The 16995-nt window shown below is 44.5% G+C and overlaps 1 protein-coding gene across 2 annotated transcripts in view; it reads left to right on the plus strand.

Annotated features, from left to right (window-relative positions):
* Nucleotides 1–16995, plus strand: part of LOC138527467 (stAR-related lipid transfer protein 9-like) — a 590857-nt gene that overhangs the window by 320621 nt on the left and 253241 nt on the right. For both annotated transcript variants that reach the window (XM_069638652.1, XM_069638653.1), the window contains exons 11-13: nucleotides 5912–6009; nucleotides 8629–8811; nucleotides 14745–14842. In XM_069638652.1, coding sequence (XP_069494753.1) covers nucleotides 5912–6009; nucleotides 8629–8811; nucleotides 14745–14842 — 379 coding nt within the window. The remainder of the gene's footprint in view (nucleotides 1–5911; nucleotides 6010–8628; nucleotides 8812–14744; nucleotides 14843–16995) is intronic.

Below are 16995 nucleotides of genomic sequence, written 5' to 3' on the forward strand. Positions count from 1 at the left end.
TTACGCAACTAAGAAAAACAAACAATTCATGTAACAGCGCCTCGATGCCTGCGGGCTGTGTGAGCGCTTTATAAATGTAAATAAATAAATAATTTCCGTGTAAATCACAGTTTAGAAAATGCCCAGAGTGGAAATAGTTTGGGCTGTAGCGTGTTTTAGTTATTTAGGCTATTTTGTTGTGGTTTTTCCCAAAGGGTGCAGTGACAGCCCTTTCACTATTGCCCAGTTTCCCGTCGCTGGATATTACATCAGTGTGGGGGACCTCAAGAATCGACTCTGGAGCTGAAAGTCTTACAAAGCTAAACAGCAAGCTCACTCCTCCTCCAGGATAATGCATGGTCATATTGGTCTGAGCACAGGTAGATGCTTTCAACAGAATAAGAATAATGGGCCCCAGACTATGACCTGGCCTAATCTCAAAGCTGCTGCCCTGGCTGGCATTAGCTGGCACGCTAGATGATAGTGGACTGAAAACAAACCACCCTCCATTGTCCAAATGCAAATTCCACCAGAACACTGCTGCCTGGATGTAACCTCTTGCTGGAAAATAATATATTTCATTTCATATGTAGCACTTGCCGAGACCATCATGCCGGCCTGCAACGTTGTAAATAAGAGTTCCACATTTAAGCAATAGGCCCAGAGCAGGGGGGGCATTACCACTTCAGGTAATGCCCGGGGCCCATATTTACTGGCCCGAGTGAAGCGAGATAGTGGTTGAGGAAGTGAATAAAATGTTAAGAGCGGACATTATCAAACCCTCTTCAAGCCATGGTCCTCCCCTATCGTATTAGTCACCAAACCTGACCATTTCTGGAGGTTTTGCATAGATTTCTACCAAGTTAATTCCATTTCCGACATTGATGCTTTTCCCATGCCACGCATCGATGACCTAATTGATAAACTCGGAAATGCCACCTTCCTATCAACCCTTGACTTAACAAAAGGGTACTGGCAGGTCCGAGTGTATGGACCCGATAAGGAAAAGACAGCTTTCTCGACACCCCTAAGATGTTTTCAGTTCGAAGTCCTCCCTTTTGGCTTACCCAGGGCTCCAGCCACTTTCCAACAGTTTATGGACATATTATTACAGCCCGACTCTGATTTCTGTGGAGCTTATGTTGACGATATCGTCATTTATAGCAGAACTTGGGAAGACCACCTTTTCCATCTCTTTACCATTATGAGAGCTCTCAGAGAAGCTGGACTCACTGCCAATCCATCCAAATGCAGACTGGCCCAATCAGTCGTGAAACACCTCTGCTTCTTTGTAGGGAATGGTAGTGTGCAACCTCAACGCGAGAAAGTAAAAGCTGTACTAGATACCCCTACACCTAAAACTAAAAGAAATCGCAGAGACTTTCTAGGGATAATCAGTTATTAGCATAGGTTTATCCCAAACATCTCGGACAGAATAGCTAGGCTGACAGATAAACTAAAGAACGGCGAGCACCAGAAAATTAATTGGACCGACGAAGATGATATATGTTACAACAACCTAAAACAAACCGTGTGCCAAAACCCGATCCTAAAGGTAGTAGATTTCTCAAAAGAATGTGTACTGCAGACAGATGCCTCCCTTACAGGGTTAGGAGCAGTCTTATCACAAATTTGCGACAGATTGGAACATCCCACCCTGTTTAAGAGTCGCAAACTTTTCCCACGTGAAATAAATTATTCTGTGATGGAATTAGAGGCCATTGCCATCAAGTGTGCCATTATCCTTCTTTGATACTACCTCCTAGGAAAAAATGTCACACTCGTCACTGACCATTCTCCACTAGTTTGGATCAGCCAATGAAAAGACCAAAGGAATGTGGATTTCCTCTCTCGGTTCCCCTGTGAAACCGATGTGGCTACATCGCATAGGGGAAGGGTTTGTGAGAAACCTGAAGGTGTCTTACCCGCTAGTCCCCCCGGCATCTGTCATACAGGTGGCCAGGACACAGCCATCGCTTTTGGATCCAGTTCTTGCCGGTGGACCAGTGCGGGAGGATCACCTGAATGGGGGGTCCTCGAGTGTGAAAGTGGGACACCGGGGTGAGACGCGGTAGCCACTTCCCAGTAACACCTTTTCCCCATCCTACCAGATAGGATACGTAGGAATTCAAACCCCCCCCCCCCTTTTCCGACACTAACACTTTCTCACAGACAGTTCACCATGAGCGTCAACGGACTAACACCAGAGCCGTATACCTGACATGTCCCAACACCATGGACAGGCAAGGTCAGGCAATTACGGATCATTACACACACCTGACTTCCATCACACTTCCCCACCCACATAAAAGGCAGAGCATGAAAGTACACTTGGAGCGAGGCAAACCCTATGAGGGAACAGCAGTTCCAAGATGGCAGTTTAATACAAGGAGAAAGACGGCGAGACCAGAGAGAGTCGCAAGGAGGGAAGTACCCGTGACCTCTAAAGTCTGTTACTTTTGTGAGCCCTGGAAAGTGAGAAACCTAAGACCAGCAACTAAGGCTGGTCAAACCTGCACAGTGTGTCAGAGGTACCTGGGGCTCTCCTGCATCGATAACCAAGGCGGGGAGGAGCGATTGCCACTGTGGTACTGTCCTTGGCTCCTACAACAAAGCGGTGTCAGAAAAGACAGCACAGCCGGTGAGTCGGAGAGACTGATGCCAAACCAGCTTGTGTTTTGAACCAGGGTTGCAATGGCCACATTGGACAAAGAGAACAGTGTGTGGGGTGTTTGCAAAGAGCAACACAGATATAATTGGAAACCAAAAGGCTTAGTTGAACTTTATAATAGAACTTTGGGAGAAAAGATACCATACACAGAGTGATCCGGCGCCACGTGGGTGCTCATCCGAATGTTTCTGTTGGGTATCCAACTGATGCTGAGTGTGAGAAAGGAATATTGAGATCAAAGTGGTCATGCAACGGGTCAAGCTAAACGCTGTGCACATTCGAAAGTCTTCGACAATATAAAGTGCATTACAATTGGTCCGAGTCCGGCTAAGGGAGACTAATTGAGCGAAAGAAAGGGATCTAAACCTGGCTGAGGCAGGTCCAGGGTGAACCATGAGTCACCCGAGAAATAGTTCTCTGATATTGGCATGAAAGAGATCTGAGCCCAGAAGAGGGGCATCCAAAGTTGAACTTTGTTTTTGAAAGGGATCTGAATCCGGCCAAGGGGGATCCAGGACAAATAACCAAATTGAATATTGATAAAAGGAAAATAACGTTTACGTGTTGTTTTGTGTACACCAGGCCCTTTGAGTCAAGAGATTTGCAAGAAGCAAAGAGACTTGGACACAGGAGGTAAAGAACTGTGAACATAGAACTGTATCCTCGTGCCGCAGAAGCCAGAGTGTGTGCTTGATGCGTGTGTCCTGTGCTAAAAACGCGGGGAAGGGAGGCCGATGGCCCGAGCATCCTGACTTATGATTTTGTGAACACTTCTTTCTTTTCTTCATGAACTTCACCCCACATTATTCGCAAATTAGTATTAAAGATTAGCAATAGGTTTTTTTTAGTATAGGCCTTTTTATGTTGAGAAGACTCCACTAGGATTGCCTTCTTATTATTTGATGGGTGTAGCTTGCTCCCATCTGTAGATTTAGGTTTACATAGGCGTTTATATCATCCATGTGAGAGTTTAATAAACACCCTTGAACTGTGGTCACTTGTGTCTGTCTTACTGTTGATACCATTCCCTACTTACACACTTCAAAATCTTATCTAGAGCACTGGGTATTATTAATGTATGTAATATGTGCACATCATGTTTACTCAAAAATTCATCAGAGTGCATGGTTTATATATATATTTTATTTTCATGCGCACTGACAGTAATCAGGATGGTAATTTACATATGTGAGTATGATTTTTTTTTAAATAAAATGCAGAAAAACGTTTCTATGCTTTCTTATTCTTCCTATTGACTTTAACGGTGGGCTTGTTGTTTTAAAAGGGCTGTAAACAGAGTTCTGGAGTGTTTTATGTTTAAGCGGAGGGTTTTTCTATTAGTAAATTTAGGGCCTCATTACACGGTAGGCGGTAAGGGTTAACGGTCACCGGTAATGGTACCGGTGACCGTTAACCCTTACCGCCTTACTACGAGGTCCCTTAGCTTTTAGCAGGTGTTAAAAACCAACCCGCTAAGGGACCTTGGTGCCAATTACGGCACCGCAAATTTGCGGTACCGTAATTAGCACCTTCCCCATTCCCATTATGCCCTATGGGGCAAAAATGGGAATGGGGAAGGGCAATGGTGGAAGGGGGAATTACCGCCCCGCCAACCTTGGAATAGGGCGGTAATTCCCCTTTCCACCAAGGCGGTGCCGGTATTTTACCGGCATGGACCAAGGTGCTATTAGCACCTTGGTCCACCACTTACCGTGTAATGAGGCCCTTAGACTTGCTTTCTGACTGCTTTCTCCTCCACGATCAGTAGCAATGTTGGGACTGCTCTACCATATGTGTACAGCAATAGCCCCTTTTTATGTTCACTCTTTTTTTCAACCAGCGACAACACGATTGCGAATACAGCTGTGTTCTCGAACGTCACGTCTTGCCTGCGTTTGCAGGCCAGTTCTTTTGCAAATCGGGGTTGGAGTGAGCAATAAACCTCTTATTTTGTAACTCCCAGAATGCAGTCTCAACGGCCAGTTCATCCCAGGGACCCACAAAGTTTTGTTGCTCGTGCAAATGCATGCGTGCCCCCCCAACAGTGCTATGTGTATACATGCAAACTGCGGGTGATCCACAAAAGGGAAATAAGCAAATGTGCATGCAGGTCCTTGCACTGCGTGTGCGCAGGCTGCACGTATGTCATCTTCTGTTAATGGTATTCATATAGCGCACCGTCACCAATGGAGTTGGTCCCCAGGCGCTCTGGCGGATCTGTATAACAAGAGGCGGGCGGGCGCGTAGGTTAGTCAGGAGGAGGGGGAGTAGGAGAGTGGGAGAAGTGGTGTGCTGTTGGCGGCTTCAGTTCGGCATACACCATGCGCTGAGCTTTGGTGTGAGTATCGGATCGGGCGACACCTCGTGTGCTGCTGGTGCTGCTTATGTGTTGTTTCTTTGTTGTTGATGCAGTGGGGTAAAGTGCGTGCGGTTTGCTGGAAGAGAGATGGTCGTGTGAATTTGCGGGTGGGTTAGGTTTGCAGAGATTTGGAAGTTGGGTCAGTGGGGTGTGTATCCTGGTTCTAGTACATCTAATTCCATTTAAGTTTCGTTCCTATGGGTGGGGCTATTGCTGCGGTCCTTTATTGGTCGTCTAACTGGTGTGTGTGGTGGCGCGGCGTGCACCCACGGATGGGTTTGAGAGTTACAGGGGGAGTACTCATGGAGAGGCACACGCACATAGTGATTCATGAAAGGAGAAACTCCCTTGTGTTGTGTTGTATCGCACATCACAATTTCCCTGCTTCCACCTTTCTTTGGGCAAGCCTGCCGGCACTGTTTCTCATGTATGAAAGTGTTTCACATACCTAGTGCTTGGCGACACTTCCACCTAAATATGTTTGGTTTACATTGTTTTGCTTTTCCCCTTCCCATGTGCAAGTCCCCTTGCCAGGGACTTTCTCCTGGGAATTCCTTCCTTTGTGAATCCGAATTCTGTTTCAGAAGTAATTTGGGAAGAGCCTCAACTTGCTCACTAATGGCAGGGGACTCTTTCTGAAGTCCCTTGTACCCGTAATTTGCACACCGGTACAACCACAAGTGCTGGCAATTGCAGTTTGCTCCTGGTCAAAATAAAGCCCTGGGAATTGTGCCCAAGCTCTTTACCTTGTACACAGGAATGTTTGCAGAACCTACAATCTGCTCCGGGAAATTGCAGTAAATATCTTATGTTGGGTAAAGCTGAGCAGATGTTGGTTCTATTATTTGAAGACAGATCACACACTGTTATTTATTTATCTTTTGTGCTGTTTTATATTCCAGTGAACGAGCCTCTCCCAGTTACTGCAAAGACAGAATTACCGAAGGGTCCAACATCAACAAGTCTTTGGTCACCCTGGGAATTGTCATCTCCACCTTGGGTATAATTCAATAGCCACATTACTTTATTTCAGTAAATGCATTTTCCCGGTTTATATCCTCACTTTGCTCACTATTCTCTGCTCGGATATCATAGGCCCGCCCAGGCTTCTGACCATATTTTAAAATTTGGCTTAATATCTCGCACCTTATTTTACATAGAGTAAAAAAGGAGAAAATAAGACTCCACTGAATCCCCATCCGTCGTACATTATACCCAAATCGAGCCATGAGTACTGTAAATTCCACTAGCAAGATTCCCCTGTTTAGTGTTCCAATGGAATGATCATAATGTTATCAAAAGAACTGGGTTGTGGGTGAAGGGCCAATCTCTCTTCGTCGTTGCGTTGAAATTCATTATGTAAGTGACACAGAAGTCAGTTGCTCGATATTTCTGGATGATCAATATTTTCTTTGGTAATTTGACTCAACCGTCATGTGTATTATTTTAATGAGATTCAATGTTATGTTATGTTATAAAGACTTGTATAGCGCAGAGGACTCACAGGTATTAATGCACGTACTGTGTGTACATTCTAGGGCAGTCAAACCAGCATCTAGCAGAGGGATTTTGTAAACAAGTTTCTCGGGAGGATAGCTCAGGGGCAACGTGCTCGCCTTGGAAGCAAGACGACACGGAGCAGGGTCCGCACTTAGAAACCTATAGGTATTAAGCGTGTTATAAATAAACTATCAAATATCAAACCAGTAGGTTTCAAGATGTTTCCTGAATAAAATAAACGCAGGGAGGGATCTCAGTATAGTAGGAAGGTGGTTCCCGGGGCAACATTTAGAATTGTTGCATGCATGCACGCATGCACGTTATGATCTTAAGCAAGGTGCTTCCTGTTTAAGGCAAGATAGTCAAGCAATCAAACCACCAATCATTTCATGTAGCGCTCTTAAGGGAAGTTTCTCTGACTTTCCAAGGAGAGATTCAAGAAAGTAATGCAGACATTTTTAATCTAAAGACTTCAATCTCGTTAATCTCCTGTTTTTAAAGGGGGCCGCTTTGCTTTAGGCTGGACATTACATTTCCCCGTCTTTCCTTTGAGAAATGCCGAGTAAACAATCACATTCATTATGTAAACAATCATTGAGAAAGCCAATGTCTTCACATTATATAGATTGACCCGTTGCCAGATATTGCCGTTAAATAACCAGGCACTGCCGTAATTTGCTCTGGCACTCACATCATATGCCAGGGACTGCTGCTCAAACGAATGCCTGGGTACCCCCATCATTGGTCAGGCATCGTAATGCTGGGGTGACACGCCAAGAAAGGCCTTTTCGACTGCAACATCTCTACACCCTGCATACTGATTATGATTGATTATGATAGGTCATTTATAATGTGCTTAATACCCAGAGGTTTCTAAGCGCGGACCCGGGGATCGAACCTGTGTTGCTCTGCGTCGTCTTGCTTCCAAGGCGAGCACGTAGCCGCTGAGCTATCCTCCCGATACTGTAAAGCCGCACTCTCCTCTATCTCTCGCTCTTTCTATTTCTCTCGCTCTCTCTCTCTAACTTTGGCACGCATGCACTGTGTGCATTCTTTGCATGCAAAAGGTTACACATAGCATAGACTGTTTGGGATTTGCACTGCACAGACTAGTCCATCTCCTCAGCCCAGGTACAGGAAATCACTTAACAGTTGGTGACTGTGCCAGCAATACGCCAGATGTAAAAGCAGATACCCAGTGACACAGAGGGCTGTCGCGATGTAGCGGTAGTTGGTTGCCTTGCCTACCAAATGTGACAGATTGCTCACATACTCATGCTATAATCATGTCTCACAAAATTCTATTTAAATAGGGGAATAGAGAACACACATGAAAGTAGTGTTTTTGCTGTGTGTATTAATTCGGAAACAAATTGTAGACAACTTCACCTTCAGCCTCAACTTGAGATTCATATAGACCTTTCTGATTTATTTATTTATTTGCATTTGTATAGCGCACTTACAGCCAAGAGGCATCGAGGCGCTGTTACATGAAGTTTGCAAGAAATTTCTGTCTGATTGGGGCATGGTACTTGATGCATTACTGTTCCACTGGGAACACCTGGGCAAATCGGACATCTCTATTTTACAAAGAATTTCTTTTGGGACACTATTCTGTCCATGCGTTTGTGCGTATTCACTTTTTTTTATGAACAAACACAAAAGTATGGGTGAACACTGGCTGGAACTTTTCTTTTTTTTTTTAAAAAACAAAAAGAAAATAAACAGACAGATACTGATACTAGTTGCAAAAGAAGACATATGGACATATGCAGGTGAAGTTAGTATTTAATCTACCAGACATGGGTAATACTAGAATTCATGGGCGAAAACTGGAATCAGACGTTTGCACTTATCTGAGTTATTTCCTGAGAGATCATAGTGTTGACAAACCTGCCTCCAAAAAACAATTCCCAGCTCAGATTTTAATCAGAAAAAAGGGCAAATAATTCCCTCTAACTGATTCGAAATATCTGTCATGCGTTGGAGAGAGCGCTTTTGGAAGATATCCAAACCAAGCTGCACCATAGGGCTGCAAATAAGGAGCTCAGAGCAGAGACTGTGCAGTCGTTGCTGAAGATGGTTTGCTCATTGTGTCCGTCCTCTCTTTTCATTCTAGCTCAGAATTCCCAGATGTTCAGCAGCTGTCAGAGCATTAACAGCATCGCCAGCGAGGGGGACAGCTCCAACCACTCGAGCGCGGGTTCCAGGAGGCTCCCGTACATCCCCTACCGGGACTCCATCTTGACTTGGCTGCTGAAGGACAGCCTTGGAGGAAATTCCAAGACTCTCATGATTGCAAGTAAGCGCTTTCCCTTGGCCGCCTTGTGTGTGTTTGGGGAGTGAAGCCAACTCGACATGTGACTAACTCTTCCACAGTCCTACCAGCCTTGCAGAGGAGCCGGTCTTATAATCTTGCAATGTCCGAAGGGGGGCAATTCACATTCGTAAATGCTTCTGGAATTCGGATTGAAATTCTTCCCTTTACATCCTTATGTCCAAATATATCAATGGAAAAATAGCTTTGTTTGTTTGTCTTTTTTAGACTACATTTCTCAACTTCATCATAACAAAATAATGTACATGGAAGACAGTACTAGAGAAGTATGTCACCAGAGTATACATGTGACCGACTCCATAACATGATGACTCAAAACAACCAATATATTTTAAATTTCTATTCTAGTTTTTCGCCTTCTCGGGTGGTTTATGGTTCTAGTCTTTAGGGCCGAGGTGTCTTCTTTGTTCTTCGCCTGTTGCCTGGGAGGTCCCACAATCACCAGAGGAGGGATCTGGGGTGTTCTACCCACCCCCCCATCTTTACCCAGTAGGCGGATTAATGGAGTCCCACCAGGTCTAAAGGTGGGCATTGGGGCCAGAGCTGCCATGATTAGGCACCCTGTTTACAGTTGCATCCTGTGGTTTCCATTGCAGCTGTGAGTTAGCGCCCTATTGTCAGGTAAGGGCTGTCCAGCAGGCACCAATTCATGGGAAACGGGGCAAGTCCATCTTTGGCGACCTTTTCATGTGCACAGTTACACATCTTCATAACAGCAACTGAATTGTTAATTTGTGCAGAAAAGTCAACTAAGACTTTTTAAAATGTAAAAGCTGCCTGCTTCTTCAACAAGCAAAATGCAAATATTTGTTAGCAAAAACGCACATTTTATTGACATAATCTCAAAACAACATGTTGCCGGCTTGTTTCAAATGATAACAAATTAAGTGACCTTTCCTTTCCTCAGCATTCAAGCAGCCGGTAGAGGATTACACAGGCTTCTCAAGTTGTCCCAATATCACGTGTGAATAGGTCACCCAGCCCCACCTCCTTTTCCGGGATGGTCACTTGCAGCTCCGCCTTTATGATTGAAAAGCAAAACTGAGGGTACCAGCATGCACAGAAACACACAGCAAGGGATGCACTCCGTACACCGGACACCGTTAGATTTCTGGCTTAGATCCCTAGGTGCTCTGAAGCAATAGTCGCATATGGCACCCTACATAACAAATAAAGAAATAAACGAACCTACTCCGCACACCATCACTTTAATGGTGCTCTGCACCTTGATGTGCAAATCCTGCAGACAACTCAAGTTATCCAGTGTGACGTGTAAGAAGTCCACCCCAGTCCAGATGTTCTGTTTTCTTTGCTCTGCGGCACCTATAGTTCTGGACCTTTGCTGGAAAAGGCAGACAGAGCTGGCACAAGAATGCAAAGAAACAAAGAAGGAAAGGGCATGGGGTAGGGTAATATGTATCGCTGCCCCACAACCACATGTACAGTAAGTGGGTAATGGTGGCACAATAGTTACAAGTCTAAGAAAAGGCACACAGCTGTTGACTGGAAGGTCAGGGCTGGATTGAGTTGAGGTGTAACTCATGTCACGGGACCAAGCAGCCATTCTTAAAGGTTTTCTAGGGCAATAGTTCTCTCTCTCTCTCTTTCTCTCTCTCTCTCTCTGTCTCTCTCTCTCTCTCTCTCTGTAGACCTGACTGCCTGCCCACTGCCACGTGTTAGCTATTTCACATGTCCTGGCCTCCATGTCCTCATCACCCTACACATCTGCTACTTGTAGATCTTCGTTTATATTGGGGCATTTAAACTTCTCTATTGTACAAGGGAGACAAAGTATAAGCTGGAAAACAGGACCAGCGGAAAATCTCATGTCTGCATTGGACAATACAGAAGTTCTGGTTCTGCGCGGTTTCGGAAATTAGAGTAAATGAAGGAGTGAAGCCAGATGGCAAATGTGGCCATTGGCTTATGACCATCACTGACCCCCAAAATGTTCTCGCTCATAAGTGACTTTTTTATGAAGCCTACTAAGCAATCAAAGTTCTACTGCTCCCCCCCATTGCTAGTTGGGAAATAGCATCATAAACACACGCTTGGCTGAGCTATGCCAGGAGTTTACACGCTAGGGATCTTCCCTTCTGGGTTTCCAAGTGAGCAAAGGGGATGGCATCCAGTAGGCAGCAGTTTGCTGAAAGGTTTTTGCTGAAGAACAGTGGCAGAATGTGGGCTTAGTATAATCAGGCCCCCAATTTGTATTCTCTCTGCGGGGGTTAAATGGTGTTATTATTACTTGGCGCAGTAATGGCTTTATTGCCCCCCCCCCAACCTCCCGAAGGATAAAATAGCATGTATGCCCGGCCAAGATTTAAATTCGCCTTGGAGAAGTCCCACACTCTCTCTGCTGTTGTGTCTATCGAGCAGGCACTCTAATACATCACTAAGTTACATGTGAAAGTATGAGTTTATCAACGTCTCAAATAGTTTCTCTTGGTTAATAAATGTAGTTTGCTAATTTTAATATTCTCAGTATGCAAGTACACATTTTCTGATGTGCCATTTTGCACTTTGAGGGTCAACCACTTTTTTTATTGTCGAGCTGTTTTACCATGTGCTTTGCTGGTTTGTTCCATCCACTTCCCTCTACACGCCTTTGTAACTTCGAACTCCCACGTGCCTTGCTGACAACTCTTTTTACATTGATGACAATAATGACCCTTCCTTTCTGTTTGGGGGGCATTTTCTTCTCACCACAGTTTTGCAGAGAGGGTCACCTGCCCATAGGGACAAACGACTCCTGGCACAGTGTTCTGCTGTAGTTCCAGGGGGTCAGTTCACACACAGTTTACTGCTGTTCTTTAAGCAAATCTGCTCATAAAGCAATCATACAAGAAAGAGTTATCTTCAAGTACATGGAGGCTAGCATGAATCATATAGGGTGTTAATAGTTCTCCGGACCCACAAGATATATATACTAAATTCTAGGGAAATGTCAACTACCCTTTATGTGGCCATAACAAAGAGCACAAAGATTCAGCTAATTTATCATCATGTATAAGGAAGTCCCAAGAGCTGGTCCCATGTTGAAATGGTCCTTCTATTCCCCCAGTACCTGGCCAAACTTCTTTCACTCTGAGTTTAGTGGTAAGCAGTGTAATACTCCATTTACGTTCATCAACAAAAGCAAGAGCAGACGCTCAGTTCAGTAGGTGGAACACTAATGTCAATTAGCATCCAGGCAGTGCGGCTCCACCCATCTGGTGTCTTGGAACCCAGGCTGGTATAGTGCAGGAGTCTCTGATAGCCCTCACTCACGTTCCCACTCCTCCCTGGTATTGCGGACCTCTGTGGCAGCGGGCATGCATCTGCAACTCGTGCGCCCACAATTCCCTCTACTTACTCCCTGCATGGCCCGCCGTCGCCTCTGTGGATGTTTGTGGGTTCCTTATGTCACATTGAGCCAGCCCGCTGATGGAACTGTGTTAGGGGCCATTGCCAGACCCTGGTAACTGTTGCCTCCATTTCCACCTCCCCATCCTTAGTGCTTCCTTTTGCTCTTTGGTTTCCTCCTTCTCTACACACTCCTCTGACCGTACCACCATTTCTCTCGCAATGTTCTCTCTCTGTCGTTCCTGCCTTGGTCACCATTCCCCTGCCCCTACGCCAAGTGGCCATTCCCTAATTGCTCCCACTAGCGCTAATAGCCCAATTGAACAATCCATACATTAAGGTGACCCGGAGACTGCGTTACATGCCTTTGCTCCCACTCTGGCCTTTGACTTGTTCACCAGTCCATTAACAGCCAGTATAGCCTGCTCCATCAGTCTATAAATCTGTGTAGTATTTTCAAAAGAGTTCACATTACCTGGGCCCAAAAGCCTGCCAGCCATGGACATTTCTTAGGTAGATGACTGAAGTTATCAGGGGCATAATTACATTGTCTGTAAGCTTTGCTTATCAAGGCTTCATTCATGCTTAACTAAGCCAGAGTTTATAATATTTCATATAATATAGATGCACATTTGACATTCATAACTCCCAACTAGGCACTCGAAATATCTGTGATTGGTGCAAATATTGCCTTCCCAGATCTGCCTCCCACCACACTCTGGAGATCAGAATATTCTTTTGCTGTCTTTGGACAAAGGCACAGAAAGTGGGGATCAATTCAAAGCTACCCTGAGAATCCAATGTATATTGTACCACCTTGGAAGCTCAGGGGTTTCAGGAAATCTGTTAATAAATATTTCGTAGAGTTCGGAATCTTAAATGTTATAGGTTTCCAACTACTCTGAAAGTGACACGTGATTTTGAAGCCAAATGTTCTCTGAATCCGAAGTCTGGTTAGAGCTGCGTTTCCTTTGTCATTTGTGGCAAGACCCAACATTGCATGTCTACAGCCTTCATTTCTAGAGAAGGTGATGTTCTATTCCCGGCATCCCTGCAAAGCGTCACGATAGGCTGTAACACCGCCATTTAAATGGTGCAAAGCAAACTTTCAGGTCTCATGCTGAACTAGAAAGTGGAGGTCTGGCTATTCAATAATAGAATCAGGTATCAGGTAATATTATCCCCACCAAAAATATCACCGTAAATATGGTAGTCGGGAACTCACATAGGCGATATTTTTGCGGGGATATTAACACATGGAACCTAGAATTATAAGTCTGGTATCTGGCTGAACCAATATCTTCAAAGATGCCGGAGAGGAGCACCCACTCACCGGCAATGTCATCATGACTATTGCCTCTGCTTATCACATCGCTGTGAATTGTAGTAAGCACTACCAATAGGCACAGATGGCAAAGCAATGATTGTGATCAAAAAGACCCTTTTCTGCTCTGGGAATATGGCCATTTATCTGCGTCCAGCTGCTTATCATTAATCAGGATGCGAGCCAAGTTTCTGCAAATCCCCCCAGGAAATAACTGCAGATTGAGCACAGGCCCTGTGCCAACAGTCACTTTCATCTATCCCACTCCTTTAGTCCACAACTCTTTGCATGCTGGGAGTTGTAGTTTCGCTTTTTGCATTATACATATACAAATCCGTGCATGTAAAGCACTGTTGGGTAAATATACTGCGGCTTCATTCATAGACAGTGTACACTGGTGCAGATGCAGTGTTTCCCATTGCTCACACTGGGGCAAAAACTGCCCTATTGCAAAAAAATAATATTCTTGTATTTTTGCAACAGGGCAAGGTGTGCCAATGTGCTAATAGAGAGCTGTAAAGAATACATGTTTGCACCCGCGCAATGTTTGCTCTGGTGATAGATAATACAGCGCAAAATTGCCCTAGCACCGGTAAAGATTCTGTAATGAAGACTCAGAACTGTAAAAAAAGGGGACCTTGAAGGAGGCCATTTGGGAAGTTTGTAGTTCCAACTTGTCCCAAATAATGTGAGACCAAAGAACCTATTTCTGTATCTTTGAAGTTGTAATAGCTGATGAACAGCTGAGAGATGTATATAGAGCTCCCGCTGCCAAATGGCTGCTTCAGGGCACTGCATGAAGCGGGGATGGCCAGAAACTGGGGAAGCAAACTCAAGAAAGTGGGGGTTCAGATTGCTTCTGAATTTCAGGATGCTGGGTTCCATGCTGAGGCACACTGGGTGGGTGGTCCACAGTGCGGATCCACTGGGCTGGAAGTTCCCAACCAGTCTGCTTCTTGTGGTGGGCCTCCCCCTGTGGGATATGGATTGCAGGGGTTTTGGCGTAGAGCGCAATTCCACCCACATAATAGCGATGCGCAGCCGCGTTTAAATGCCGCACACGCTGTTCTCGTTGCTCAATGGGGTGAAATCTGGCACTGATTAAATGGGCTTTATTTAACTGAACTCCGGTACGGTATTAGGCGTGTTATAAAAAAAAAAAGAATAAAATCAAAATAAATAAATAATATCAACAGTGCCACTGATCATTTTCTTTTTGTCATTTCAGCGGTGTCTCCATCAAGTGCCAGCTACAACGAAACCATGAGCACCCTGCGTTATGCTTCCAACGCAAAGAACATCATTAACACGCCCCGAGTAAATGAGGTGAGAGAAGAAACAGCGTGGGGTTTCCTGTAGCATCATCTAATGCCAAAACAACATGATTGTTTATTCTTTGTTTAAACCCCATCTACTGGAAGTCATAGACATTGTAAATGCTAATTATGAAAGTGACTAGTCTAGTAAAGTTGCATTGCGCACTACTTGCTGCATCTGTGTTCAAAGTAATTTCACAACAGCCTAGGACCAGATCTAAAAGTGGGCTGCCTGCAATTTGGAGAAGCCCCTTTGGACTAAGGGCCTCATATTGGAAGAGTGATTCCTTCCAGAGGATGGCCTTTCATTCCAAATCTGTCAACCTATTGAAATATGTTCCGCAGGGTAAGTCTTATCTATTTACGTCACCTCAGTACTTATATTGGGAGTGGTAGTACCTTTATTGAATTGGATTTCTCCATTAACATCAAATGGCGTACGTTATAATATAACTATAACAACATACAAAACCCTCTGAGAGAAAAGACATCTGGGAATAATAACATACAGACTAAGATATGGCATGAATTCTCCCATCCAAAGTGTAGCTTTCTCAGAAGTGATTTTAATATGGGTGGCCCATTTTCTGTTCTTAGCAACCGTGAGACCCAGGTAACAATACGGGGCCACTACTGCTATTCCTTCACCATTCAGGTGCCAGGAGTGGTCAATTATTTCCTTACCAAAAACCATAATTTAGTTTTAGGCATATTGAATTTTAACCCATAAGTTGGAAAATATTGGCCTGCATAAACAGGCTTTATTGTAGAGCCCCAACTACAGAGCAGTATCATCGGCGTGTAAAAGTGGGTCATGTGTAGCATTGTGCAGTGTTGGGGGGTTAAATCCTCAGGATAGAGGGTTCAAATCTGACAAGAATAAAATGAATAAAAATGGAGCCAGCGAACACCCTTGCTTTACCCCTTTGTTAGTTGGTAAGTCCGCTTAAAACTACCCGCTGTTGAGTACTCCACTGCTGCATGTGCGTTCGCCCCCCAACATACCTGGATGAGGTTTAAAGGACCTGGGGAACCTTCAGAACTGCCATTTTCCACCACATTGCGTAACTGTCTATTGAATCAAATCCTGCTCCAGGTCCAAAAAGGCTACACACAACTCACACCCTCTAACCAAGCAATATCTTTCTACAAGAACATTGAATACAAAGCCATGATCTAATGTAGAAAAGTCCTTTCAAAATCCAGCTTGGTAATCGTTCAGGATATTGTTAGCGAGGACCCAATGCTCAAGTTTATGCATTCAACATTTAGTGAAGATCTTGCTTGCCGTGTCTAGGAGAGAGATTGGCCGGTAGCACTGAGGATCCCCAATAGAACCTTTATTAATGACAGGAGTACTAAGGCTACCGCACCACGACTTTGTCATGACTCCTGCCTGGCTAATGGCATTAAAAAGACAGGCCAAGATCGGGGTCCACCATTTGAGGCATCATTTAAAAAGGTCAGAGGGCAGCCCATCCTGGCCACGCTGCTTTCACATGGGCCATAGATTTGATGCGTAGCAAGACGTTCTCCTCAGAGAAAGCAATAGTGCTTCCCTGGAAGGGCATAGCTGTGTCAGTTCCTGTTAGGGAATGATAGGACTATAGAAGACTCTCTTTTTAGTGTACAGGGCTCCAACTCTCAGTATAGGCCTGAACCACCCAAAAGGTTTGGAAGCTATGGCTGAGCAGCCAGGATTAGTCTAGGAGGGAGAAGGGCTGTAGTAGAGTACAAAGACCTTTCAGCACACAAGCAGTCAAGAACACACTTACACACTTGCAGTTATATATATAAATATTATTATTTATTAAACATACTAAGCAATGTTAAATTCACTTTTCAATTAAGGTAAATAAGTGAAACGTATGTACATATATCCAGTCAGACTTTTGCAGTTGTACCTCAATTCAATGATAAACCTTACGTTGGAATGCAGGTAAGTGAAAGAGTTGCTTCAGGTTAGCAAAAATATTCATCAACCAACAATCATAAATGATATTACTGGTAAGTAAAATAACTTAAAGGATAGTTCCGGGACTTTTTTTTTATTGTCCCTACGGTTCGGCCATGTGTTTTTAAGCATAACTCGGTAGATCGTAGAAAACTTTCCTATGGACCTTACCCGACTTTTTGTCCATTAACGCACTCGAAATCAGCCGC

The sequence above is a fragment of the Ambystoma mexicanum genome, chromosome 14, assembly GCF_040938575.1.
Source record: "Ambystoma mexicanum isolate Mex_15411 chromosome 14, UKY_AmexF1_1, whole genome shotgun sequence".
Classification (NCBI taxonomy): Eukaryota; Metazoa; Chordata; class Amphibia; order Caudata; family Ambystomatidae; genus Ambystoma; species Ambystoma mexicanum.